Genomic DNA, 26,113 nt, shown 5'->3' with positions numbered 1-26,113 from the left:
GAACAAAGTCCTCAAAGTCAACAACCGTAAGGAAAGGCTATGCAGTGGTTGGAACGTAGGGCCTGCCAAAAAGTCCAGCAAATTAAGATTCCACAATGGAACTGGTAACCTCAACGGAGACCCAAGGTGCTCCACTCCCTTCAAAAAATATGACCCTCATCAGGATGAGACAAAGAAACATCATTTGTCAGGCCTCAGCTGCAACTTGTACCTTCAGAGAATCAAGGGCCAAGCCTTTATTCAATCCAGCCTGCAAAAAATCCAGAATGAGAGAGATCTTAACTAAACGAGGAAGAACACCCCGCTCCTCACACCAGGCCTCAAAAACTCTCCAGACCCGCATATAAGCCAAGTAAGTGGAGAACTTGTGAGCGCGGAGTAAAGTGGCAATCACTGCAGAGGAATAACCACACTTTAACAGGCGAGCTACCTCAAGGGCCAAATCGTAAGACAAAATGGAGTCAGATCCTCGTGGAGAACCAGTCCCTGTATGGCAGAAGACGAAGTGGGCCACCCCCCCCCCCAATCAGGAGATGTTGCAAATACGCATACTACAGACACCTGGGCCAGTCTGGTGCCACCAGCAGTACTAGCCCCCTGTGGCTTTCGATCTTGTGAATTATCCTGCCCAGCAAAGGCCATGGAGGAAAGACATAAAGCAATCTGTCTTCCGGCCAGACCTGTATGAGAGCATCTATTCCCAGAGACCACGGATCTCTCCTGCAACTGTAAAAAGCAAGGAACAATCACAATTCAAGAAGTCACCAGTAGATCTAGGAACAGAAGGCCTCAGCGATTCACAATCAGCTGAAATGCCTCAGCTGACAACACCCACTCTCCTGGGTCTAGACTCTCCCTGCTAAGAAAGTCCGGTCATATTGCCTCTTCCTGCAATGTGAGAGGCCAAGATCATCTGCAGATGACTTTCCGCCCAGTCCATCAGCTGGTCTATTTCCTGCAACACTTGCTGGCTCTTGGTTCCTCCCTGGCGATTGATATAGGCCACCGTCATGTTGTCAGACATCATGCGAACTGCTTGATTCTGCAGCCTGTGGCTGAACTGCAAGCATGCCAACTGTACCGCCTGGGGCTCCAGACGATTGATGTTCTAGTGAGTCTCTTCAGCATTCCAGCACCCCCATGGTCGTTAATGCCAGACAGCGAGCACACAAGTGTGGAGGCTCGCATCTGTCATGGAGTAGCAGCCAGACCGGAGAGGACAGGGGAACTTCCTTTCTTAGATGATCCTCCTGCAACCACCACTGGAGGAAGGGACAGATTTGCATTGGCAAGTGGAGCCGAACTGCAAAATCCTGAGACTGCGGATTCCATCGAGATAGCAGAATGAGCTGAAGAGGACGCATATCCACCCTTGCCCACGGCACCACTTCTAGGGTAGCTGCCATCAAGCCGAGTACACCATCGGGCGTATGGTGTTTATCAACTGACGGACTTGAGACATCAATCTCTGGATCCAAACTTCCGATAGAAAAACTCTGTCCTGCACCATGTCAAACTGGACCCCCAGATAATCCAATGACTGGGATGGTTGAAGATTGCTATTGGTCAGGATCACTACCCAACTGAGCTCCTGCAATAAGATCACCTTATGTGTCACCAGGCAGCTCTCTTCCTGAGACTTAGCTCAAATCAGCAAGGCGTCCAAATATAGGTGCACCAAGATTCCTCTGGACACGGTGGCTAGACCATAAGGTAGCACCTGAAACTGAAAATGGTACCCCCAACACCACAAAGCGTAGAAAGCGGTGTTCCAATCGGATGGGAATATGAAGGTAAACCTCTGAAAGATCCAAGGAGGTCAGAAATTCCCCCGACTGCACCGCCATTATTACAAAGCATAAAGTTTCCATTCAAGTGACAGTTGACCCTCTTGAGATCCAAGATGGGATGAAAAGGAGCCCTCTTTCTAGGGCACAAGAAAATAAATGGAATATCACCCCAAACTTTCTTGAGATGTGGGCACTGGAACCACAGCCCTCAGTCTGAGAAGCCTTTGAAGAGTGAACTCCACTGCCTGCTTCTTCTGCGGACAGTAGCAAGGGGACACCTTGAACATGTCCCGAGGAATACCGCAAAATTCCAGTGCATATCCTTCATGTAACACCTCCATTGGTCTGACGTGATCGACTCACCTCTGATAAAAGGGGGACGTCTCTCTCTGTATTTCCTGTTCCAGAAGGTGGGCTGGCAAACCTTCATTGGGACTCGGAAAGGACCACCACCTGAGCCCCACTCCTCATTTGGGCTGCTGGGGATGAAAGGACTGAGACCTACAGAAAGGCTGCCCTTCTGTAGGGACGAAGACGCCTGGACTCCCGGAAACAACCCCTCATACCAAAGGGGCGATGTAACTCTTTCTTACCCTCTGGCAACTGAGGCACCGGAAACTCACCCCACTTACTGGCCAGTTTCTCCAACTCACTCCCAAACAGCAGCAAGCCTTTAAAAGGACATCTTGGTAAGACTGGCTTTGAAAGCTGTGTCACCTGACCAATTTCACAACCAGAGTTGACGCCTGGCCACTATCACTGAAGCCACTCCTCTGGCCAAGGTCCAGACCAAATCACAGCCTGCATCTGCTAAAAAGGTGGCAGCAGGCTCCATAATTGCTCTGGAATTCCCTCCAGACTCAACCACCTCCTGAGAGCGAAGCAGACAAGATCTCACCCCTAGGGCACAACAGGATGCAATCTGTAAATGCATTGCCACTGCCTCAAAGGCTTGTTTAAGAATAGCCTCAATCCTATCATGTACATCCTTCAAGGCTTCTCCTCCCTCTACGGGAATAGTCGTCCGCTTAGACATGGCACATACCAGAGCATCCACTTTGGGAAAATGCAAAAACTGTCTCACAGCCAGATCCTGGGGGTACAGGCCTTCCAATGTCTAACACCCTTTAAAATGTGCCTCTGGGGCATCCCATTCCAGATCAATCAATTCCTAGATGGCATCCATCACCGGGATAAAACAAGAGGCTTTATGTATAGAAACCACAATGGTATTCTTCCTCAACTGTGACTTAGCATCTGAACCAGGAACACCAAGCTGTTTCAAGGTCTGGGAAATCAGGGCCAGCAGTTCATCTCTAAGAAAGAACCGCATTTAGGTTGATCCTAATTCCCATCTTCCAGGGAATTAGGATCAACCTCATCATCAGTGCCATCCGGATTCCTGTCAGGAACACCCGCAGGGAGCCAAGGCGAGCTCTGGCGTTTAAGCACAGGACTGGAAGAGGGAGGAGCCACCGGCTGAGGGCCCAACCGGACAGAAATGGGGGAAGCGGAGGACTGTGCCTGAAGAAAGGCTTGAAAAACTTCCACCCAAGAAAAAGCAGCCAGATCCAGACCAAGCCCAGAAGGAACTGGAGCTGGTCCCACAGAACTGTCCTCGCAACATTATAGGGCTAATAATTCCTTTAAGTTGCCAGAAGATAAATCAAAAAGGGTAGAGCAGTATATGTGAAGCTAGTTCGCCTTCTTCAGTTAGAGAAAGTAATGCCAGTACCCAAAGAGCAATGGGGGTAAGAGAGGTATTCCAATTATTTTATTGTTCGTAAGAAGAAAGGCATTTTTAGCTCAATTTGGGATCTCAAATTGCTAGGACGCTCTAAAAGTTCCTCATTTCCGCATGGAGACTGTTGGTCGGTAATTATAGCAGTAAGAAAGGGGGATTTTCATACTTCATTGGATCTTTTAGAGGCTTACTTCCTTAATCCTATTTGGCCAGAATCAGCAAACATTTCTCAGGTTTACAGTCTGCGAGACCATTTTCAGTTCCAAGCACTCTCCCCTTTGGGTTGGCCACTACTCCCAGAACCTCTTCCAAGTTGATGGTTGTGGTGGCAGTGGCATTCTGCAAAGAAGTATTGCGAGTCCATCCATACCTAGCCAATTGGCTGATTCAGGCAAAAACAGAGGAGAAATCCCAGTGGTCTATGGTCAGGATAATGCATCTACTGCAGGACCGAGGCAGAGTGATACATTTTGCCAAGAGCAAGTTGGTACCATCTCAGGTCTTGCAGAACCTGGGAGGCCAAAGTTGTTTTCATAGTGGAAAGAATTGCCAGACTTGCATATTTGGAATCTGCTACGCTTGAAGCTACCCAGGATCTAGGAATATCTACAAGTTCTGGGGTCCATGGCTTCTACCTTGGATCTAAGTGCCTTGGGAAAGAGGCCATACATGTCCATTGCCGAGAGCTGATTTGTTAGGAGGCACAATCTCTGAATTTCAAGAGGAGACTGGTTTTGATTTCAGAAGCCAGAGACAGTCTGGTTTGGTCCATTCCAAATTTCTCTTTGGGGACACTCTGGAGACCCTGGATTGGCTCATACTGACCAGGGATACCAGTTTGAGTAGTTGGGGAGCTTGTTGTCAGGGTCAGTGGGACCCAAAAGAGTCAAAGTGATCCACTGGTTATCTGGAGACAAGAGCCATAAGATGGGCTCTTCAGGAGCATTGGCCCATTGTAAGGGGAAGCCAATGAGAATGTTTTTCAACAATGCTACAGCAGTGGCATATGTGAATCATCAATGAGGCACACAAAATCTTCCGGTAGCAGAGACCAGACTCTTGTTTATGTGGGTGGAAGTGATTTGCAGGCTCCATCTGCTCCCACATTGCCAAAAAGAGAACATTCAAGTGAATTTCTCAAGTCCTCATACTCTGGATCCAGGAGAGTGGGAGCTGACAGATACAGCCTTCATCTTGATAATTTGCCAGTAAAAAAAGGTAGTGTTGGAATCTCATGACCACATGAAAAAATTCCAAAGACTGATTTGATCTTCACTCAAAGGAGAGAGTCATCTTCAGTGGGAGTGCTGCTCTCTGTTAGAAAAGAACCTGGGATGGCCAATTCCATGTTTTTCCTCCACAGTTGATGATAGGCCAGGTCATTCAAAGAAGAGAAAGACACAAGGGATTGGTGGTCTTGGTAGCACTGAACTGGCCCAGATGGCTCTCATAAGCCTCAGAGGGGCCAGTTTCATTGGATCAGTTACAGGATCTATTATATCAGGGTCCAGTGATTACAGACAATCCACTTCCCTTTTGTCTTGCAGCTTGACTACTGAAAGGACGACCTTCTTACAGGCAAGGAAGAAATCCACATCTTTGGCATACATCAGAATCTGGAAAGTTTTTAAGAAGAGGTGTGATCAAGCAGATAGGCATTTCTCCCTTTAGAGCATTGGTGCCTTTGATTCATTCCTTTTTGCAGCCTGGTCTTCAGAGAGGTCTGGTCTTGAACTCTGAAGATACAGGTTCCACTATTACCAGTTATAGGGATTTGTTCAAGGAAGATCTTCAGCCAGCAATCTGGACATCTCTCTGTTTATTAAGCAGGGGGAAAGCACTTCAGCCTCTTTGAAAGCATTATCCTTCTTGGGATCTAAATTTGGTCCTTCAGCCTTGTGTAGAGCCCCATTTGAACCTGTGCGGTGGGTGTCTTATCTATTAAGGATTTGACCTTGAAGACTGTTTTTCTGATTGATGTTTCAATGGCTTAGCGTATCTCAGAATTGCAGGTCCTAACTTGTAGGGAGCCATTTCTGAATTTTTCAAAGGCTGGAGTGTCCATCGGCATAATTCCCATGTTGCTCAAAATGGTGTCATCCTTTCATTTGAATCAGTCTGTGGAATTTCCATCCTTTAGATGGGGGAAAGCCAAGGAGAACTATTTTTTGGATGTTAGAAGAATTTTACTTAGGTGACGGTGACTAATTAGTTTAGGAAATCAAATCATTTATTTGTTCTGTTTAATGGTCAGAACAGATAAGGCAACTTCTAAGGCCATTATTGCTAGGTGGATAAAGAAGGCTATTAGTTCATCCAACATTTCTAGAGGTTTAGCAGTGCCCAAAGGTCTTAGGGCACATTCCACAAGGGGGTCAGGCCTCTTTGTGGGCAGAGCTGCACTCAGTTTCTCCAGAGGAGATTTGCAAGGTGGCAACTTTGGCTTCTTTGCATTCTTTTTCCGAGCATTACCAGCTGGATATGCATGATAGCCAGGTTTCCTCTTGTGGGGCTGTTTTGCATACAAGTTTGTCCCTGCGTAAATGTGGCTTGGTTACATCCCATCTGGACTGGTGGACATAAAGGAAGGAAAGTTTGGTTTCTTACTTGAAATTTTTCTCTTTCCTTCAGTCCTACCAGACCAATTCAGGTATCCTCCCTGTACTTTCAGCTGACTTTCTGCTTAAGAATTTTCCATTAGTTGATTAGTTTTGTAATTGGTCTCGAGGATCTCTCTACTGTTTTACCATCCAAGTTCTTCTGGAGGCTCATTTGCAACTCCCCTATTTATAGGGGCACAATGTGTGCTTTATTTAACCTGCTTAAATAACCATGCTTTAAATCAGAAATACTGAGCTGCTGCAGCTTCACAGTGCCTTTTATAGACTGACGTCAGGAAAACAGTGTTCTGTCTCCATCTGCTGGTAGGGGGAAGTAAAACCCATCTGTGCTGGACCAGTCTGCTAGGACTTAAGAAAAGAAAATCAGGTATGAACATTATTTCCTTTGTAAAGCACATGTTGCAAGCTTTACATTATTTTAGTAGACCTTTCCTGAACTGCCTTCATTCTCTTAATGTTCTTTCAAAGGTCCAGCCTCCAGAACTGAACACAACACTCAAGGTGAAGTCTCTCAAGTGACCTACTGATGCTTCTACTTATGCCGCCAGGCATACTGTTAGCTTTCCTAATTGCTTTATTAGTGGCTACCTTAAGGTCACATGAGATGATTGTTCCTCTATTTTCTTCTTGGATGATTTACAGTTATTGTCCTTCTGATATGTGGGTAATGGATTTGTGTCTCTCTAATGCAAGATTTTACACTTATTAGCACTGAAGCTCATTTTCCAAACCCTTTACCATTGTTTGTTTTTTGAAGCCCCTTTTCCATGCGTCTTAGTATAATCTGCAAATGAGCATATTTTTTCCTCAAGTTCCTCAAGAATGTCACTAATAAAGGTAGTAGAAAGAAGCAGTACTAGCACAGAGACCTAAAGTACCCCACTGATCATTTTATCTTCACCAGAGTGGACTCCATTTACCACCAATCTCTGTATCCTGCCACTCAACTTACAACTTCTTGGCCTATTTTTTTTTTTATTGTTCTGATTGTTTACTAGACATCTTATGTGGAACAGTGTCAAAAGCTTTGCTCAAGTTCAAACAGATGTCTACCACACCACCCAAAGTCACCAGAATGGATATCTTCTTTTTAAGATATGCAGTAGGTATGAATTTTCCATTCAAATGCCATGTATTGGAGAAATTACTTACCTGATAATTTTATTTTCCTTAGGGTAGACAGATGGACTCAGGATCAGTGGGTTATGCTCCCCTGCCAGCAGGAGACGAAATCAGGTTGCAAAGCTGATGTCATCATACATATTCCCCCTGCAGTGACTTCAGTTCTCCAGTATTCTCTTCAAAAGCCACTATAGATATACTAGTAAAAGGACAATTGAAAATATGACTAAAATTATGATTAAAATACAATTAAATGGATAACTGTAACTGTCTCTGCCAACCATAAACACAACTCCAGTAAGAATATAGGTACCTTAATCTAGGGACTGGATGAACACTTACCCGTTATATCTTGGATTAGAGGCCCATTCCACGGGAGGACCCGTGGCGCATATCTTGGGCAACCGAGGGTAGGATACTGAGTCCATCTGTCTACACCAAGACAAACGAAATTATCAGGTAAGTAATTTCTACATTTCCTAGCGTGTAGCCAGATGGACTCAGGACCAATGGGATATACAAAAGCTACTCCCAATCGGGGTGGGAGGCTGCCTGCAGTCCAGTCAGTACCATCCATGCAAAGGCAGCATCCTCCCGGGCCTGTACGTCCAGGCGATAAAACCTGGAAAAGGTGTGCAAGGAGGACCATGTCACTGCCTGGCAGATATCGACAGGAGACAGCAGTCTGACCTCTGCCCATGAGTGTTTGACCCTAGTGGAATGAGCTCTAATCCAATAAGGTAATGGCTTTCCAGCCTCCATAATCCAGTGAGCTATGGAAGCCCGCAAAGCTGGTTTGCCCTGCTTCCTTCCGCCGTGAAGGACAAACAGGCCGTCAGTCTTTCGGATTGGTTCTGAGACTTCCAGATACCGCACTAAAAATCTCTTGACATCAAATGACTGAGGACCAGATATTCCTCCGCATCCTTGATTTTACCTAGGGATGACAACAAAATGGACTGGTTCAAAGGAAACTCCAAGACTACTTTGGGAACAGTTCATAGCTACAAATGCCCCTAGAGTCATCCAGAGGAAAGGCTCCCAGCATGACAATACCTACAGTTCAGAGTTGCGATGTGCCAAGCATATAGCTACCAGGTACACCATTTTCAAAGTCAATAAACACAAGGAAAGACTGTACAGTGGCCAAAAGGAAGGACCTGCCAAAAATACCAGCACTAAATTAAGATTCCACAAGGGGACCAGAAACTGCAAGGGAGACCGTTGAGCCGACAAGGAGATCCCATTCACCTCATCCCTGAAACAGGAGAGAGCCGCTATCTGCACCTTCAAGGAGCTAAGGGCCAAACCTTTATTCAAGCCATCCTGCAAAATTTCCAGAATAAGTGGGATTTTGACTGCCTGAGGGAAGACACAGTGTTCCTCACACCAGGCCTCAAATATTCTCCAGACCCACACTTATCCTAGGGATGTGGAGAACTACCGAGCACGGAGTAAGGTGACAATTACCACCTCAGAATATCTCCGCTTCTTCAGGCGAGCCCTCTCAATGGCCTGACCGTAAGACAGAATCGAGTCGGATCCTCATGAAGGATCTGTCACTGCGGTAACAGATCTCTGTGCGGTGAGAGGCGCAGGGGATTCTCAACCAGAAGTCTCCGCATGTCAGCATACCACGGACAACTGGACCAATCTGGAGCTACTAGCAGTATTAGTCCCCTGAGGTGTTCGAGTCTGCGAATGACCCTGCCCAGCAGGGGCCATGGAGGGAAGGCATATAGCAACTAGTCTTCCGGCCAGATCTGAACAAAAGCGTCGACTCCCTAGTACCGTGGATCTCTTCTATGACTGATGAATCAAGGGACCTTTGCATTGTGGGATGCGGCCAGCAGGTCAATTGGTGGAAGGCCTCAATGATCTACTATCAGTTGAAATGCTTTGGCAGACAATTCCCACTCTCCTGGATCCAGACTCTCCCTGCTTGGAAAGTCTGCTCTGATGTTGTCTTTTCCTGCGATGTGGAAGACTGAGAACCTGTAAATAGACCTCTTATGGAGTGGGTGGAAGTACATCTACTGTGACACTTGCTGGCTCTTGGTTCCTCCCTGGCGATTGATGTAGGACACCATTGTTGCATTGTCCGACATCACGCAGACCGCCTGGCTCTGGAGTCTGTGGCTGAACTGTAAACACGCCAATCTGACTGCCCGGGCTTCTAGGCAATTGATGTTCCAGAGGACTACTTCTTCTATCCAACGTCCCCGGGCCATCAGCTCCTGACAGTGAGCTCCCCAGCCCCGGAGACTTGCATCTGTCGTGAGAACCAGTCAGTTTGGGGAGGACAGGGACACAACCCTGCTCAGATGAGCTTCTTGTAACCACTACTGGAGATGACAGCAGACTCCTATCGATAAGTGGAGATGAACTGAATAGTCTCGAGACTGTGGGTTCCAACATGATAGCAATGAGCACTGAAGAGGACGCATGCGTGCCCTTGCCCACTGCACTACTTCCAGGGTTGCTGCCAAACTGAGAACACTGTTGAACGAACCGTGTTCACCAACTGACACACCTGGTACATCAACTTCTGTAACTGTGTGGATGGAATAAAGATCTTGGCCTGCCAGGTGTCGAACCGGACTCCCAGATACTCCAAGTACTGGGAAGGCTCGAGGCTGCTCTTGGAAAGGTTTTACTACCCAACAGAGTTCCTGTAACAATGAGATTACCTTGTTGGTCATCAGGAGGCTCTCTTCCACGGACTTGGCCTGGATCAGCCAATCGTCCAAGTATGGGTGCACCAGGATCTCATCATCTTTTCTCAATGCTGCCACCACGTCCATCATAATCTTGGAATAAGTTCTAGGGGGGGGGGGGGGATGAAGCCAAAAGGCAGCACCTGAAACTGACGACCCAGCACCGCAAAGGATAGGAAACGTTGGTGATCCTGTTGGATTGGAATATGCAGGTAGACCTCAGATAGGTCCAGGGAGGTTAGGAACTCTCCCGGTTGTATGGCCATCATCACGGTCTCCATGGGAAAATGAATCGCTCGCAAGTGACAGTTGACACTCTTGAGGTGTAGGATGGGGCGAAAGGAACCTTCCTTCTTAGGTATGACAAAATAGATGAAATAATGCCCCATATTTTCCTGGGGTGTAGGTACTGGGATCTTAGCCCTCATCCTGAGGAGTCTTAGAAGTGTAATCTCCACTGCCTGCTTCTTGTGCTGGGAGAGACAAGGAAACATCATGAATATGTCCTGAGGAGTACTGTGGAATTCCAGTGCATATCCTTCTCGTATGACTTCTAGTACCCATTTGTCCAAACTAATCTCGACCCACCATTGGTAAGAGAGAGACAGATGACCCCCTATCTCCTCATCCCAAAGGTGGGTCAGTAAAATTTCACTGGGGGGTTCGGGACAAGCCTAAACCGGAACCTGCCCCTCTCCTGGGCTGCCGGGTACAAAAGGGCTTGGACCTCCCAAGAGGTCAAGACCACTGAAATGACGAATTTTCTGTTAGTGGCGAAAACGCTGGTAACCCCTGGAATGACGAGGGGCGCTTTAGTTGCTTCCTCTTATCTTCCGGTAACCGGAGATTCGCCCCATTTACTGGCCAGCTTTTTCAACTCATTCCCGAATAGGAGTGATCCTTTAAAGGGCATCTTTGTAAGATTCGCTTTGGAGGTTGCGTCAGCTGACCAGTTCCGCAACCAGAGCAGTCTTCTGGCCGCCACCACCACTGAGGCCACTCCTCTGGCCAAAGTACGGACTAAATCAGAGCTTGCGTCTGCTAAAAAGGCAGCAGCGGGTTCCATAACTGCTCAGGAATTCATGCCAGAGTCATCAATCTCCTGAGAAAGAAGCAGACACAAACAATCCACCAGAGCGCAACAAGAAGTGATCTGTAAGGATACTGCTACAGCGTCAAAGGCTTGTTTAAGGATAGACTCAATCTGTCTGCCTATCATGTGCATCTTTTAAGACCGCTCCCCCTTCCACTGGAATAGCTGTTTGCTTAAAGATGGCACAGACCAGTGCATCCACTTTAGGGAAATGCTGCTGTGTCCAGAGGGAGTAGAGCTTCCAATGCCTTGCCCCCTTTAAAACTTGCTTCTGGGGCATCCCATTCCAGATCAATCAACTGGATGGCGTCCATCACTGGAAATTAACAGGAGGCTTTCCACAAGGAAATCAAAAGCGGAATCTTCTTTGGTTCCGTCATAGAATCCACCCCAGGAACTCCTAGTTCCCAGGGTCTGGGAAACCAGGGCCGGCAATTTGTCTCTATGAAAGAACCGTAACATGGTCCAATACAGTTCAAACCGGGGGGGGGGGGGGGGGATTCCCCATCTTCCAAGGAATCTAGATCCTCCTCTTTGTCCATGCATTCTTAGCCTTGATAAGGTGAGGCATACCTCGGGGTCTGCCGGTAGGAATGGGAGAGGGAGGGGTCACCGGCTAAAGTTCCGTCCGGACAGGGGCAAGTTAGGAAGTGGACTGCGTCTGTACGAAGGCTTGTAGCCCCTGGAAAAACTCCACCCAGGAAAAGGCAGCCAGGTCCATGCCTAAGCCAGGAGGCACTGGGGTGGGACCAGTTGAATTTCTCTCCCCCATGGATGACCCAGTGAAGGAGATACTGAGGTCTGGCATACTTTCAGTTAAGGAAGTGACCAACCCATCATCGGAATGGGAGGAGCCTGGCTTAGCAAAGTCCAAGGAGGCCAGTTCTCCTTGGGCTTCCTCACACTGCCAACATAAGTTGGAGACCAGGTCAGACCGTGATACTTTAATATGGCAAGCATTGCAGAGAGCAAGGCGCTTAGGTTTCTTGGTTGGCGGCACCATTGGCAGTGGTAGTTGTGCACTCTCTCATTCGTGCTTATTTATGCATACAAATTTCGAGCGTTTTAGCGGGGCTTAGCAAACCGTATGCACAGCTCGTGCTCACAGCTCTTTCTGTATTGCGTGTTTTAAAAGATGTGTGCATAGGGACGCACCCATTATGTGCACAGTACGTGCTCAGAGCCGAAGCACTGTGCATACTAACATCCTATGGAGGGCAATATGGCATGCACACAAATGTGAGCTAGATGTGCCACCATGGCCTACCACGTGGTGTGCCAATAAAGTCTACAACAGGGCCTAGCCCACCAGGGGGGGGGGCTGCTCAACCTGCTCGGAAGCCCAATTCCCCTTACCCCAACGGAAGCAAGAATGACGTTGGTATGGCATGCCAAGCAATGAGACAGAGGGGAGTCCTACTAAAACTCTCTCTAATCATCTCTGAATCAGGATTTCAATCTTCCTTTTTTTTTTTTTTAGTTACCTGGGCTCAGCGCTTACCAGCTGAATAGAGAGACAGTCTCCAGCTATGGGGGGAGAGGGCTTTGGCTGTCACCGCCGCACTCTGCTTTCCTGCACCCGCTGCCTTTCAGCTGCAAAGCCCAGGCCAGGAATCGGCTATTGGATACCTCTGATGGATCTCTGAAATCGCCTCAGGAATTTTCAATGAGTGAAGAGTAATTTAGATCCAATTTCGAATGTAGAATTTCTCCTTCCAAAAAGTGCAGCAGTTCCCATAGGGAGAGGTATATCCAGAAGGAGAATACTTGAGAGCTGAGGTCACTGCAGGGACATATGTACAGTGACATCAGCTTTGCAACCTGTCTCCATCTGCTGGCAGGGGAGCATAACCCATTGGTCCTGAGTCCATCTGGCTACACGCTAGGAAATGTGATATTTATTTACTGAATGGGTCAATGCAAGCATTATTTTAAGATAAACCCTCCTAAAACCTTGAGCCCCTTCCTTATGGTCACAGGGAAGGTCTAAGATGGAAGTACCACACAACCATAATTTGAGCTTTCTTAGACTACCCTGCCTTCCCTGCTAGCTTAAGAGATTCTTTACTTCACAACAGCAAAACACAAAGGGTTACAGAGTTGGTTTTGGTTGGGAAAAAAACCCAAAAACAACAGATCTCTCTCTACATGGTAATCCAGAACTAGACAAGAAAACAATGTATATATGCAGTCAATTCTACATCAGTGAAAAAAAATTGTCATATTTGGGATTGGGAATCAGTTCAGTCACTATATTTGCACCTCTGGTCTCACTAGGGACTGAAACCACCACTTCCTCCACAAAGACTGGAAATTAAGTCTGCAGTGCTCCCAGCTGTCATAGGAAATATTCTTAGTGAGTTCTCTAAAGATCACCAACGTAAGAGTTTCTGCATGCACAGATTTCCTGAAAATCAGATACAAATATGATACATGGACAGAGCTGATCTGAAATGATGAACAATAGAACTTCAGTTAACACCATGGCTTCGGTTTGACACTGTACTCTGGCTGGAAAGTGAAGTTGTAGCAATGCCTCCAGTCCTTGGAGAAAGAAGAACAAAGACACTTATATAGCAGCACTAGCTGAGGCAATGCTTGAAGTTCCAGAGGGAGCAAGAGCCGCAGTTTCATATAACTGCAGGAGCAGCCCCGGTCCCTGAGGGGTGAGGAGGGAGAGTGAAGCTACACCCAGATCACAATTCAGCAAGCCAGGGAGGAGAATCTTCAGCCTTCAGAGATTGCTGTAATAGTTTAGAGCTTACAGACAAGTGAGGTTTGAAAGACAAAGCCTTATATAGAAAACCACAGATAAAAAAGGTAATTCATACATCATGTGGGCTTATGCACAACACATCAAGACTTGAGTTGTGAAATTTATCCGCTTCTGCCTACCGTTGGCTACATCCGTTTTTCCATCTGTGCTAGCACCGTTACCCGACATCTTGGCTTCTGCTCTGGTTTATTTTTATCCACGCACAACTGAAACAAAAGTAAACCATATATTTCAGCTTTCAGATTGGTGATCCAGGCATTAATATGCACCCTTGTATCATTACTGTAATATTGTGTTGGAGGGCCTTCCCAAAAAAATAAATAAATAAATAAAACAGATACATTGGCTACAAGTGGTTTATAATATGGCAGCTCATCTAATGCCTTTGTTAATTCACTTTCATTGGCTGCTTGTTGAAAAGAGGGCACAATAAAAGTTAATGATCATGATGTATAAGGCACTGCATGGGCTGGGTGCTCTTTATTTACAGGACAGGATCAGGTGTTACATACCTAATTGAAATCTGTGTTCTTTAACAGCAGCCCTGGCCCATGATCTAACTAAACAGGAGGTCTGTAAGCTGGTAAACAGGAAAAGAATGTTTTCCGTATGTGGACCAGAAATGGAATTCACCTTTGGAAGTGAAAGAGATGAAACATTCTCTCTCCTTTTGGAGGAAGGCATGACTTTTCCCTTTGCAATAGGGTCTTGTTTTTGGTCACTCTTTGGTAGTAGAGACCAGGGTAGGTAAGAAGGTGGCCTTTGGGTCAAGTCAGTCAAATATAGAGTTTGTTTTAAAGGGATTTTTAAAATTATTTTATAGTTGTGTATAGTTTTAAATTGATTGTAATATTTTATATTTGTGAACCGCTCTGGCCAGATCTAGCATCTGTTGTGTGGAATAAAAAAGTTATTCAATTTTTAACAAGTCAGTCCAAATAAACTGATGTGGTCATGATGTGCACAGAATCTGCTGTATTTACTAATATTAGAAAAACAGTCAACAGGAACCAAAACTAGATCTTAAAGTGTGGCAGTTATGGAGTCAATTCACGTTCTTTTCTGGGTACCGACTGCTCTATGATTGCTAAGTGGGTTCTCTTCATCCTTCCGAGTGCATCTGCAATAACCCTAAACCCTCCTCCTATCCTTTGTTAAGCCAATAGCAACTCACATTCTATAATACAGAAGAAAGGGTGTGGCTATAAATCTAGACAATAGGAGTCAGCCATATTTAAAGTGGATCCTCAAAAGAAAAACACCTGTTTTCCTACCAATTTTTAAAGCCATAGAAGAACACGAAGCTTGTTTTCCAGCCACACACACAGCAAAAAAAACCTTCAAAAGCCCCTTGGGCACCCTGACATGTACTGAAAATCTGGCATAGAACATTAAACACAAATGTTGGGGGGAGGGGGAAAAGGCGACAGCAATACATGAACACACACACACACACAGGGTGAGTTCATAAGCTGCCTTTTTGTCAGAAAGCAAGCTTAAAAAACACATTACTAAACCAGGGGGAACAGACAAAGAAAATAATACAAGAAAATAAAAACAATTCAATTATTATACTGCTTTGAATCCCAGAGACACATCACAAGTTTAACTTTAAATTGTCACTGCCTAGTTACTCACCTATTCTTTTGCCAAAGAAGCCAGTCCTGGCCTTCAGATGACTCAGTGCTGTAAATATTTAAAGGTAAAAAAGCAATTTAATATTAAATGAATCTGCCTCTTCCATAAATTTCAAAATGTTCAACAGAAATGTTTCTTGTATATGTGTTTAAGGGCAATCAATTTTACTGTGCAAACAGCAGATTAAATTAATTATAAGCAAAGATTACACACGCCATTGCATGAAGGCAAAACAACAGGGAAGCAAGAGGCAATCTGGTGACTGGATAGAAAACCAACTTAATGCAATAAAATCATTTGGTTGCACATGCGTGGAGGTCTGAAAGTTCTCAAGAATCAGCTCTGGAGGGGGTAGCCCACTTAAATGAACAAGAGTCAGAAGTTTTAGATGATTAAAAATCTGCCACAAGAATGTAAAGAAACCTTTTCCTAACCCCCAACTTCTACTTTGTGTCAGAAAAAAAAGAAAACTGATAAAAAAAAGTCCAAATAACACAATCAGGCCACTCAGTGCCCGCTCCTAATACATGCCCAGCCACCTCTCCTAGGTGCACAATTCAATATTTAAATGAGGGGTTGTGCTTAAAAAGGAGGCACTAGGGAAAATTGTACATTCCTAGCACCTCTTCAACATCAGGGCACCCAAGGGAGATGGTTGTCAGTGCTGGTTAAGAAAACAGACATTCGATATATTTAATATACAGATAATATACATAAAATTAAAAACAGGCATGGAAACTACAGGACTGCTTGACAGCAACAAAGGCACTGGGGAATTTACATTATACTTATTTACAATTCATGGGGATTAAAGAAATGCAGTAAATGTCAAAACATAAGACTTCTTTTTCAGCTAAGTCATTTGCCACGATATAAATCACATTATTTTGACATGGTCGAGACTCCCACACTCTGGCTACAAAGAAAAAGAATTTGCAAAAAAAAACCCAACCTGTCTCCTAACTGCACTAAATATTTTGTTTTCATACTATTATTTCAACCTGAACAGTCGGCAGTCTGGTTTAGAAAGTTTTGCAAAGGCCAAAAAAAAAAAAAAAAAAGCTAAAGAAAGTAAAAGCTGGAGGAAAAATGACATTCCACTGGCCAGAGTGAAACACTTTATAACAAAGATACGAAGTGCAGATCTCGGATTTTAGACGTATCGATATCACCTCGTTACAGAAATAATAAGAAGAATGCAGAGAAGGGAAACCTGCAAGCTCAGGGACCGGGCCAACTTCACTCGCTCCTTGTGGCCCAGCTGCAGGACAAGGCTCCCCCTGTATTTTGTGGCGAAGGAATTAACTCGGGCATCAGAAATTCACAAATCAAAAGCCCTCCACCTTTGGGGGGGATGATCAGGGACCCTGCGGCTGGGCTGGAGGGAGGGGGTTAAAGGCCCCAGGGGCTCTAGAGCAGTGTGCGAGGAGAGGCCACACTCGCCCTCCACACGCCGGACAGGGGAGAGCCCAGGCTGCCAGGCCCGGCCGCGGCGGGGCTCTTGTTGTTATGCCGGGCCCTGCTGCTCTCCGGGAGCTGCGGGGAGAGTTGTCGCTGCTCCTCCGGGCCCTGCCGTTTCTCTCGCGCTCTCTCTTTGTGTCAGGACGGGAAGGAGGGACGCGAACGCCGACGGCAGGGCCGGAGCGAAAGCCGGCGGGCACTCACGAGCTGGTCCGGCGCTGAAGGCCCGTCCGGCACCTCCGACGCTCCGGCCGCCATCTTCTCTCCGCTCAAAGCCGCAAACTGCCGCCGCGCTTTACGGCGGCCCCCGGAGACGCAAAGCTGGAGGGTAACTACGGGGTGCTGGGCGCATGAGGAAGTGAGAGGGAAGAGGTAAAGGTGTGTAAAGCAGTAAGAGGGGGTATGAGGATGAAAGAGGAAGTAATGGGCAGCCTATTTTAGATCTGGAAGACGGTTAATAAGAATTGTTAAATAAAGACGAGGAAGGGGAATATGAAGAAGGAGGAGAGAGAAGAGAGCATGAGAAAGAGGTAAGGGTGTATGAGGAAGTACGAGGAAATAAGGGGGAATGTGACTTGAAGAAGGGGAAGAGAATGGAAGAGGGAACATAAGGAAGTAAGAGGGAGCATTAGGAGGGGAAGGGGTATATGAGTCTATTGAGAAAGTTTTCCCATAAAGCCAGACTAGTTTGGTGGTGAAGAATTAAGATAATTACAACACAATGAAATTGTATTGATCACATCTGTAAAGTTATACAATGCTGCTGAAATGCTAAAAGGTATGTTAAAGGTCAAAAAGTATGTTAAGGGTCAACATTGAGTTTTGTTTCTGCCTTCTGGGTTCAGTTTACAAGAAATCATATGATCTAAAGGAATCCAGTCTTACCAGCATATATGAAATAAAATTATAATTTCAACCCATTAGGAAAATGTTATGCAAACTAACTCATCAGTGTATAAGTTAGAGACGGTGATGTATTAAGTAAGTGTAATGGCTCAGAAGAGCAGAGCTGAAAGTCTACTCTGCATTGTTTGGTAAGCACTGATTTGTTATACGATATCTTATAATTAAAAACTAATGATTTTTCTCTTACTGGCTATTGTTGTTCATTGTTTACTAGTGCCCAAAACTTGAGGAAAGAAGGAGGAGGGAACATGAGGAAGTGAAGGAGATGAGGGAGGGGTGTTGTGAGGAAGGAAGATTAAAAAAGAACAACACCGAGAATATCTAGTAAAGTTAAAAAAGACAAGGAAAGAAATCAGGATGGCAAAAGCAGACGAAAAGATATAGAGAGGTGACAACATTTTTCATGTGTGTTGGAGAAAGAAGAAAAGCCATAGGTGGAATCGTAAGATTGAAAAGTGACAATGAGCAATGTGTGAAAAGAGATAAGGACAAAGCAGAAATGCTAAACAAATATTTCTGTTCAATATTCACTGGAGAAGACTTTGGACAAGGACCACAGATTCTTGGCAAGAGAACATATGGGAGTGGGGTGAATACCACACCATATATGGAAGAGAATGTCTGCGTGGAACTAGAAAAATTGAAAGTGGACAAAGCCATGGAGCAGGATGAGATGCATCCCAGAATATTAAAGGAACTCAAAGAAATTTTGCCGGATCCATTGAATTACCTATTCAATAGATCTTTGGAGCTGGGAGTGGTTCCACGGGACTGGAGAAGGGAAGATGTCTCTTTTCATAAATGAAATTACCAGACAGTAGTTCAGTTGATGATAATGCATCTCATGGATTTATGCACTGGGTTATATTTGAGTCTCCCCACTACTGCTATCAAGTCATTGTAGATTGCTGCCGCTCGGCTTATATGTGGCCTTTCGATCCAGAAGCACATTACCCCAGTTTTGGCAAGTCTTCACTGGCTTCTGGTCCAGTTTTGGATCAAGTTTAAGTGCAAGTTAGTGCAAAATCTACTTGCTTAGCCATCTGCTTCCTGGATTTCAGCAATGCTAAAGCCTTATTGTCCTACCAGAGCTTTGCACTCATACAGAAACCTTTGAAGTTTCTTTTGTAAGGCAAGTGTGCTTAGCCGAAATTCGAAGATTTGCATTTTCAGTGGCTGCTCCTGATCTATGGAATGGTTTATCAGATAAGATGAAATCTCTGTACTGTATCAAATCTTTTAAGAAACAACTGAAGACATTCTTTTATGAACAAGCTTACTTTTAATGTTGGATGTTTTAAGATTCTTAAGTAATTTTAGTTTGCTAGTTCCTGAACAAGCATATTTTTTAGTACTGGTTGTTATTTAGCTTTCTTTTATTGGTTTTATTCTTTTATAGTGCTATTGTGATTTAATTATTGTTGGCACTGGTGAAAAGATGGACCCGTGAGCCAAGGCAAGGTTCTACCGCCAGGAAGAGGCCCTTGACGGTCTTCGTTGTCGGGAGGCGCTTCCAGGAGAGAAGCCCCAGCTGGACCTTCACCTATACCAACCCATGTTCCCCGCAGGTAGAGCCCTTGGGTACCAGGGCCGGCAGGACTTAGGTGCAGGTCTCTCGAAGATGACAATCCCAGAAGACAGGAGGCTGAAGTGATGTCTGATGTACTGGAAGTCAGGGCAGGCAACAGACAAGAGGAAATGGGCAGTTTGGAGGCCAGAGCAGGCAGCCAGCAAGCAAAGTCGAAGAACAGGCCAAAGGTCAGGATGGATGGTGATCAAGCAGAATCCCGGGATGAAGCAGGGTCAGAACCAGGAGAGCAATCTGAGGAGGAACGAGGAACAGGAACCAGGCATGGGAGTCAGGAACACAGGAACCAGGAGCTGGAATCAGGAATGCAGGAACTAGGAGCAGGAATCAGGAACGTAGGGACCAGGAGCAGGAATCAGGCAGACAACTCGCACTCTAGAACAGAGCAGGACCCGTTGCTGAGGCGAGGAGGAAGTGGCAAGGCAAGGTATTTATACCTTGCCATGCCTGACGTCATCTTCTCAGTCCATGGGGAACTTTCCCACCGCTGGCCCTTTAAATCTCGGAGAGTGGTTCGCATGTGCGCCTAGAGGGTCCGTGGAGAGCTTCAGCATCGGGGAACGCCGCGAGGGCGGGCTGCAGCGGTGCAGGCTGACGTCGGTGGCAGGGAGCATTGAAGGACGGGGCAGGGCTGAGCCTCCTGCTCGCTAAGGTGAGGGGGCCTCACGTGGCCGGGGCGCCTAACGATTATGATATGCCTTTTGTTTGTTTTAACATGTTTTCTTTGTGAGCTGCCAAGGATATTTCATAGGCGGCATATACATAAACATACCTATACCCAAAAGTGGTTGCAGAGAGGAGGTTGGAAAGTACAGTCTTACCTCAGTGGTGGGAAGATTAACAGAGACTCTCCTGAAGGAAAGGCGCGTGAACTATCTACAATGCAGTGGGTTGCAGGATTCAAAGCAGCATTTATTTTTTTTTTACCATGTCAAATGAACCCGATTGATTTCTTCAATTGGGTGACAAAGGAATTAGATCAAGGACCTGCGCTGAATATGGTTTATTTGGATTTCAGCAAACTTTTGATACTATCCCCCATAGGAGGGTCATGAATAAAATGAGCAGCCTGGAGGTGGGTCCTAAGGTAGAGGACTGGATTAAAAACTGGTGAGTGAGAGATGACAGACAGTGGTAGAACATGGAATTCATTCTAAGCAGTGATAAGTGGAGTGCCTCAGGGATCAGTGCTGGGGCCAGTTCTGTTCAATTTGCCCCTATTCCATCACCCAGGTTCTCAGTAATTTGTTTCAGTTCTTCTGAATCATCACCATTAAATACCATGTCTGGCATAAGTGTCTCCTCAACACATCCTTCAGTAAATACCGAAGCAAAGAAATTATTAAGTCTTCCACTATGGCCTTGTCTTCCCTAAGTACCTCGGATTGTCTAACGGTCCAAACAACTCTCTCACAGGCTTCCTGTTTCGCATATATTTTTTAAGTTTTTATTATGAGTTTTTGCTTTTATGACCAGCTTCCTTTTTAAAATTCTCTTTCCCCTGTACGTACCCGGATCAGTCCAGACCGTGGGTTGAGCCTCCTTTCCAGCAGGTGGAGACAGACCACAACTGAAAGGGTGTCCTATATGAGGACAGAGCCTACCCTGTATACCATCCGGTCTGGGCTTCCAAGATGGTATTTTTAAACAATGATCATGCCTGATGTAAACTCTTAATCATTTGTAGCTGCACCTTTTAGCTCTGTTTTAAACTATGTTCCTCATTATATCAAAGTCTCCATTTTGAAAAATTAAATGTCCTTTTGGCGTTTATCTGCTGTCATTCACTATGTTACACTAACTGCTTTCATCCTCTGGCAATAAATTCCTCAGTTAATTGTGCACCAAATGTCCGATTTGTTTAAATGTGCTACCTCTTATTTTTATTTTATTTTATTTATTTATGAACTTTTATATACCGGCATTCGTAGGACCCATCACGCCGGTTTACAAGTAACTAGAAGAAGGAAATTACAATGAATGAGGATGGGGGAGAAGGGGGCAGGCTAGAAAAAGGGGAGAAGTGGGCAGGAGGCGAGTAACAAAGCTAAGAGAAAGAGGAAGGAACGAGATTAAGAAGAGAAGGTGGAGAGTAACCATTTTAAATTACTAAAAAATCACCACACATGCAGAGTGCAAGTAATAACTGGATTAGCTGTATACAAATATGTACAAAAACAAAAAGGCGAGTTCTAAGAGGGTGGGGAGGGAGGGTGGTACTGGGGGTGACGGACGGGGGGAGGCTAGAGAGCCAGGGCGGTTCAAAGAAGAACACTGTCTAGGTTTGGTTAGTATCCGGATAGGCCTGCTTGAAAAGCCATGTCTTGATACCTTTTTTGAATTGGTGTAAGGATGGTTCTAGATGGAGATCAGCAGGAAGGGAGTTCCAGAGGGTAGGGCCAGCAATGGAGAAGGCTCTTTCTCTAGTGATGGTAAGGTGTGCAGTTTTGAGAGATGGGGTGTGAAGGGAGGTTCTGGCAGGGCGGTTAGAGGAACGGAAATGTGGCACTTCCTCGAGCCAGGCGAGATTGTTTTTGTAGAGCGCGTTGTGTAGGATGGTAAGTGTTTTGTATTGTGTATGGAAAGAGACGGGGAGCCAGTGCAGATCTTTTAATATGGGGGTGATGTGGTCCCTTTTACGGGGATTGGTTATAACTCTCGCCATGGCGTTCTGCAGGATTTGTAGGGGTTTGATGGTGGAGGCAAGGAGGCCTAGGAGAAGGGAGTTGCAGTAGTCCAGTTTAGATAGGATGGTCATCTGCAGAACTGTGAAGAGAATGCTCTAATGCCCTGTCTCTAGATTCCTAATCTTAATACTATTAGAAAGGGTAAATATTTTTATTCTACTTTTCAGCACTTCAAAGTGGATTACAGTCTGATACTGTAGGTATTTCCCTGTTCCCAGGAGGCTTACAATCTGTTACCTGAGGCAACAGAGGGTCAAGTGACTTGCCCAAGGTCACAAGCAGCAGTGGGATCTGACCCCTGGCTTCACCCGGGTTGTATCCCACTCCTCTAACCACTAGGCTATTTCTCCACTGTTCCCTATTTACCTGTTCCACCCAACTCATGATTTTATAGATCTCTATCCTAGCCTTCTCTTCTCCACCCTGACGAGCCTTAACCTCTTTAACCTTTCCTCATAGGGGAATCGTTCCATCCCCTTTATCATTTTGGTCTCCCTTCTCTGTACCTTTTACAACTCCGCTATATCTTTTTTGAGATGGGGGGCGACTAGAACTAAACACAATACTCCAGATGAGGTTGTACCATGATTGATAGCCCCTGTTTTATTTATTTTTAGTTCCTTTCCTAATAATGCCTAAAATTCTATTTGATATTTTTGATCACACCCCATACTGAACCAAGAATTTTACAGTATTGTCCATAGTGACTCCAAGATCCTTTCCTGGATGGTTACGCCTAATATGGAACCCAGCAGCATGTACCTAAGTTTGGATTATTCTTCCCTATATGCATCACTTTGCACTTGTCCACATTAAATTCCATCTGCCATTTAGATTCCTAAATCCCCTAGTCTCACAAGGTCCTCTTGCAATTCGCTCGTGATTTAACTACTTTGAATAATTTTGTGTCACCTACATATCTGCACACTTTGCTCGTTGCTCCCTTTTCCAGATCATTTATAAATATTAAAAAGCACCAGTCCCAATACAGATCCCTGGGGCACAGCACGGTTCATTCCTACTGTTTTCTATCTTTTACCAATCCACAATTGATATTGAACAGAGCCAATCCCAGAGCTGATTCCTGAGGCACTCCACTACTCTCCTCTCTTTCCTCAGCATAAATTCCATTTATTAGTGCCCTCTATCACTCAACCCAATTTCTAATTCGGGACTCACCCCCAGGCAGCTCATTTTATTCATGAGCCTCCTCTGCAAGGCAGTATCAAAAGCTGCAATCCAAATAAACCATATCCAGCATATTCCCTTATTTTAATTCTCCAGTCATCCCCATCGAGAAAAAATCAGTCAGATTGATTTGATATGATCTTCCTCTGGCAACCCTGTGCTGCCTCAGATCCTGCAACCCACTGGTTTGTAGATACGTCTCTCTCCTTTCCTTCAGCGGTCTCCATTAATGTTCCCACCAGCGAGGTAAGGCTAACTGGCCTGCAGTTTCCAACCTCCTCTTTGTTACCACTTTTGCAAGAGGATTGCAACCGCCCTTCTCCAGGAAGCACTCCTGTTTTCAAAGATCTGTGTAACAGGAGTATAGAGATGTTCTGTGTCCCCAGAACCTCTGTGTACTCCTGATTATCCGACCTAGGGTGTGTCTCCTGCCATCTTAGAAGCCCAGAAAAAGTGCGTCACACGTTTCGGGTTCGCTGGCTGCACCCAAACGTTCTTTCCGTTAAATAGTGTGGCACCTACCCCACTCCCATACGTGCCCTTGCCACCCTTCGACAAGGCCTTCTTCAGCTAACGCATTTATTTAGCAATTTTGCTTTTGCATTGTTACTTTTCAGTCTTACCATCCCCATCGCTGGCCTTCCTCCTTTCTCTGACATATCTGGCGAAAAAAAAAAGTCTTGCTATCTTGCATAACCGCTTCAGCAATTTTTTTTCTTCCACCCGTGCTTTTGCCATCCTAACTGCTCTCCCCGTCTCTTTCAGCTTCTCCAGCTATTCTTCCCTGTGTGCGTCGTTTTGAGTTCCTTCGTACTTTCGGAATGCTGATTTTTTGCCTTTATTTTAGTTTTGACCCCTCTTAGAGAAGCAGACCGGTTTCCTTTTCCTCTGGTTTCCTTCCCCATTGCCGTTATCATAGTTATTTTAGTTTAGCCCACTGTCCGTACTCTTTGCCTCAAGGATTTTTTTTTTAAATCCCGGACTTTGAGTTGCGTGGGATTACTTTCCACTGTGGCCCCTTCTATCAAGCCCATACCATCCGCTGATCACTGCTGCTCTGGTGGGCAATGGAATCTGTCTCCGGCTGCGGGAAGGAAGGGGCAGGTTACGGAGAAAGGTATATGGGCATGAGGAAGGGAGGACAGTGTATAAGCAGATGTAAGGGGGGGCTAAGAAGAAAGGGAGTAGGAGAGAGGATCGACGGGACTAGGTAATATAAGCAGGACCTAGAGCAGATAAAGACCTCCAGGCCCATCTGCTCTGTCCATTCTTTCTTCCTCTTTGAATACTTAAATCTCCCGAGCTTATCCCAGGCTTTCCTGACTTTGAAACCCGTTTTTAATCCTACAGCCTCCATTGTGTGCCAAGAGGCACGCTGCTACCACTGGGGGTTTTATAGCAGTAGGCGGCAGCCATCCTGCGGGAGCTGCCCTGAAACTGGCAACTCACTCCATACAGGCCCCCCCCACCCCCCCATCCAATAGTAGTGACATTTAGTCACTGTGGGGCAGACTTGAACGAGCGTCCTAGAGTTGAAAGGATCTGCAATCTATCCAGGCTGGAAAAATGTTTGAAAACTTAGCCAGCCAACAAGTTTGGGGGGGGGAAGCAAGGGACATGTCATTTTGGTTTGCAGTTTTTGCTCTTATTTTTCTGTATTTTTTTTTTGTTCCTTCACGGACTCTTCCTGCCGCCATCCAGGGGCAGCGGCAATGACTCCCCCCCCGGCCTGCCCTGTGGCAGTCACTGCGATTCCCGCTCGGTGGGCTGGGCCCTGCTGGTGTTTCTTCGATCTGGCCCAGGATTCTGTCCAGCCCTGCGATCCAACTGCTCCCTCCCTGGGTAGGAGCTGTAGGGATGGATCCTAGCACTGAATAGAGGGGGGGGAAGAATCAAGATGAAGGCAGCCACGTCTCATGCCCCACTTGCAGCAGAAAGGGGGAAATTTAGCTGCCTTGTGCTAAGATGCACAGGTACTCGCCCAACGTTAGCAAATTCACTAGAGAGAAAGTATCCAGGTATTTTCTCTTTGAAAATTCACTAAGGCTCCACAGGTACAAATGCCCATGCTGTACCTGCGGCTGGCATTAGACGCGGGGAGCTAATGGTGTATATTGACAAGTTTCATATTCATGCATAGTTTACCACCCTGCCCCAACCCAGCTTTTAGAGCAGCCGCCCACCGAAACTGGCTGGCTCAGCCTGGAAGTATGTTTAAAGCTTTGGTTCTAGCCACTGAGATCGGTCTGAGAACGGCTGTCTGTGGCCCTAAAGCTGTGAACGCTTGTCGAAGCACCGGTGCTTGGGGGAAGCAATTGCATTGCCAGCAGGCGCTCTGAAAGCCTCTCTCGGGCACTGCAGTTTTAACCTGCTGTACTGGGCCTGGGGCTTCTGCATTCGAGGGAGGGAGCAATGGCCCAATGCCCCAACGCTGTGGAAGCGCAGCTGGCTTATGGGTTTGGAGTTTGTATGGAATGCAATAAAAGTACCTGTTCCTCTCCCTTCCATACCCCCATAGCATTGCTAAAAAAAAAAAAAAAAAAAAAGTCTATGTGAGGAAAAAGCAAGGGATGGAGGCTAGTGAACCTAGCAGGAACCAACTCCTGGGAGGGTTAAAATGCCCCTTATAATTGTACCCAGGGTGATGGGTGGAGATAACCTTGTGGGTGTACTTGCCAATCTCCCTGCTTCTTTCATCCAAATTTATTTCTACAAGCAAGATCCTGGATTTGCATTTGAAAACTCCCTTCAGGACCACACCTCTGGGTACAGCTAGAATTAA

The 26,113-nt window shown here is 45.8% G+C and overlaps 1 protein-coding gene across 1 annotated transcript in view; it reads right to left on the bottom strand.

The window, feature by feature from the left end:
• Positions 1-17,594, bottom strand: part of DCAF8 (DDB1 and CUL4 associated factor 8) — a 101,212-nt gene extending 83,618 nt beyond the window's left edge. Inside the window, exons 1-3 of the mRNA XM_029580107.1 lie at positions 17,167-17,594; positions 15,502-15,549; positions 13,983-14,069 (exon numbers count right to left, since the gene is read on the bottom strand). Coding sequence (XP_029435967.1) covers positions 13,983-14,031 — 49 coding nt within the window. The 5' untranslated portion in view covers positions 14,032-14,069; positions 15,502-15,549; positions 17,167-17,594. The remainder of the gene's footprint in view (positions 1-13,982; positions 14,070-15,501; positions 15,550-17,166) is intronic.
• Positions 17,595-26,113: the final 8,519 nt, after the last annotated feature.

The sequence above is a fragment of the Rhinatrema bivittatum genome, chromosome 16, assembly GCF_901001135.1.
Source record: "Rhinatrema bivittatum chromosome 16, aRhiBiv1.1, whole genome shotgun sequence".
NCBI lineage: Eukaryota > Metazoa > Chordata > Amphibia > Gymnophiona > Rhinatrematidae > Rhinatrema > Rhinatrema bivittatum.
The sequence above is the reverse complement of the archived record's forward strand: the minus strand, read 5'-3'. Positions and strand labels throughout refer to the sequence as shown.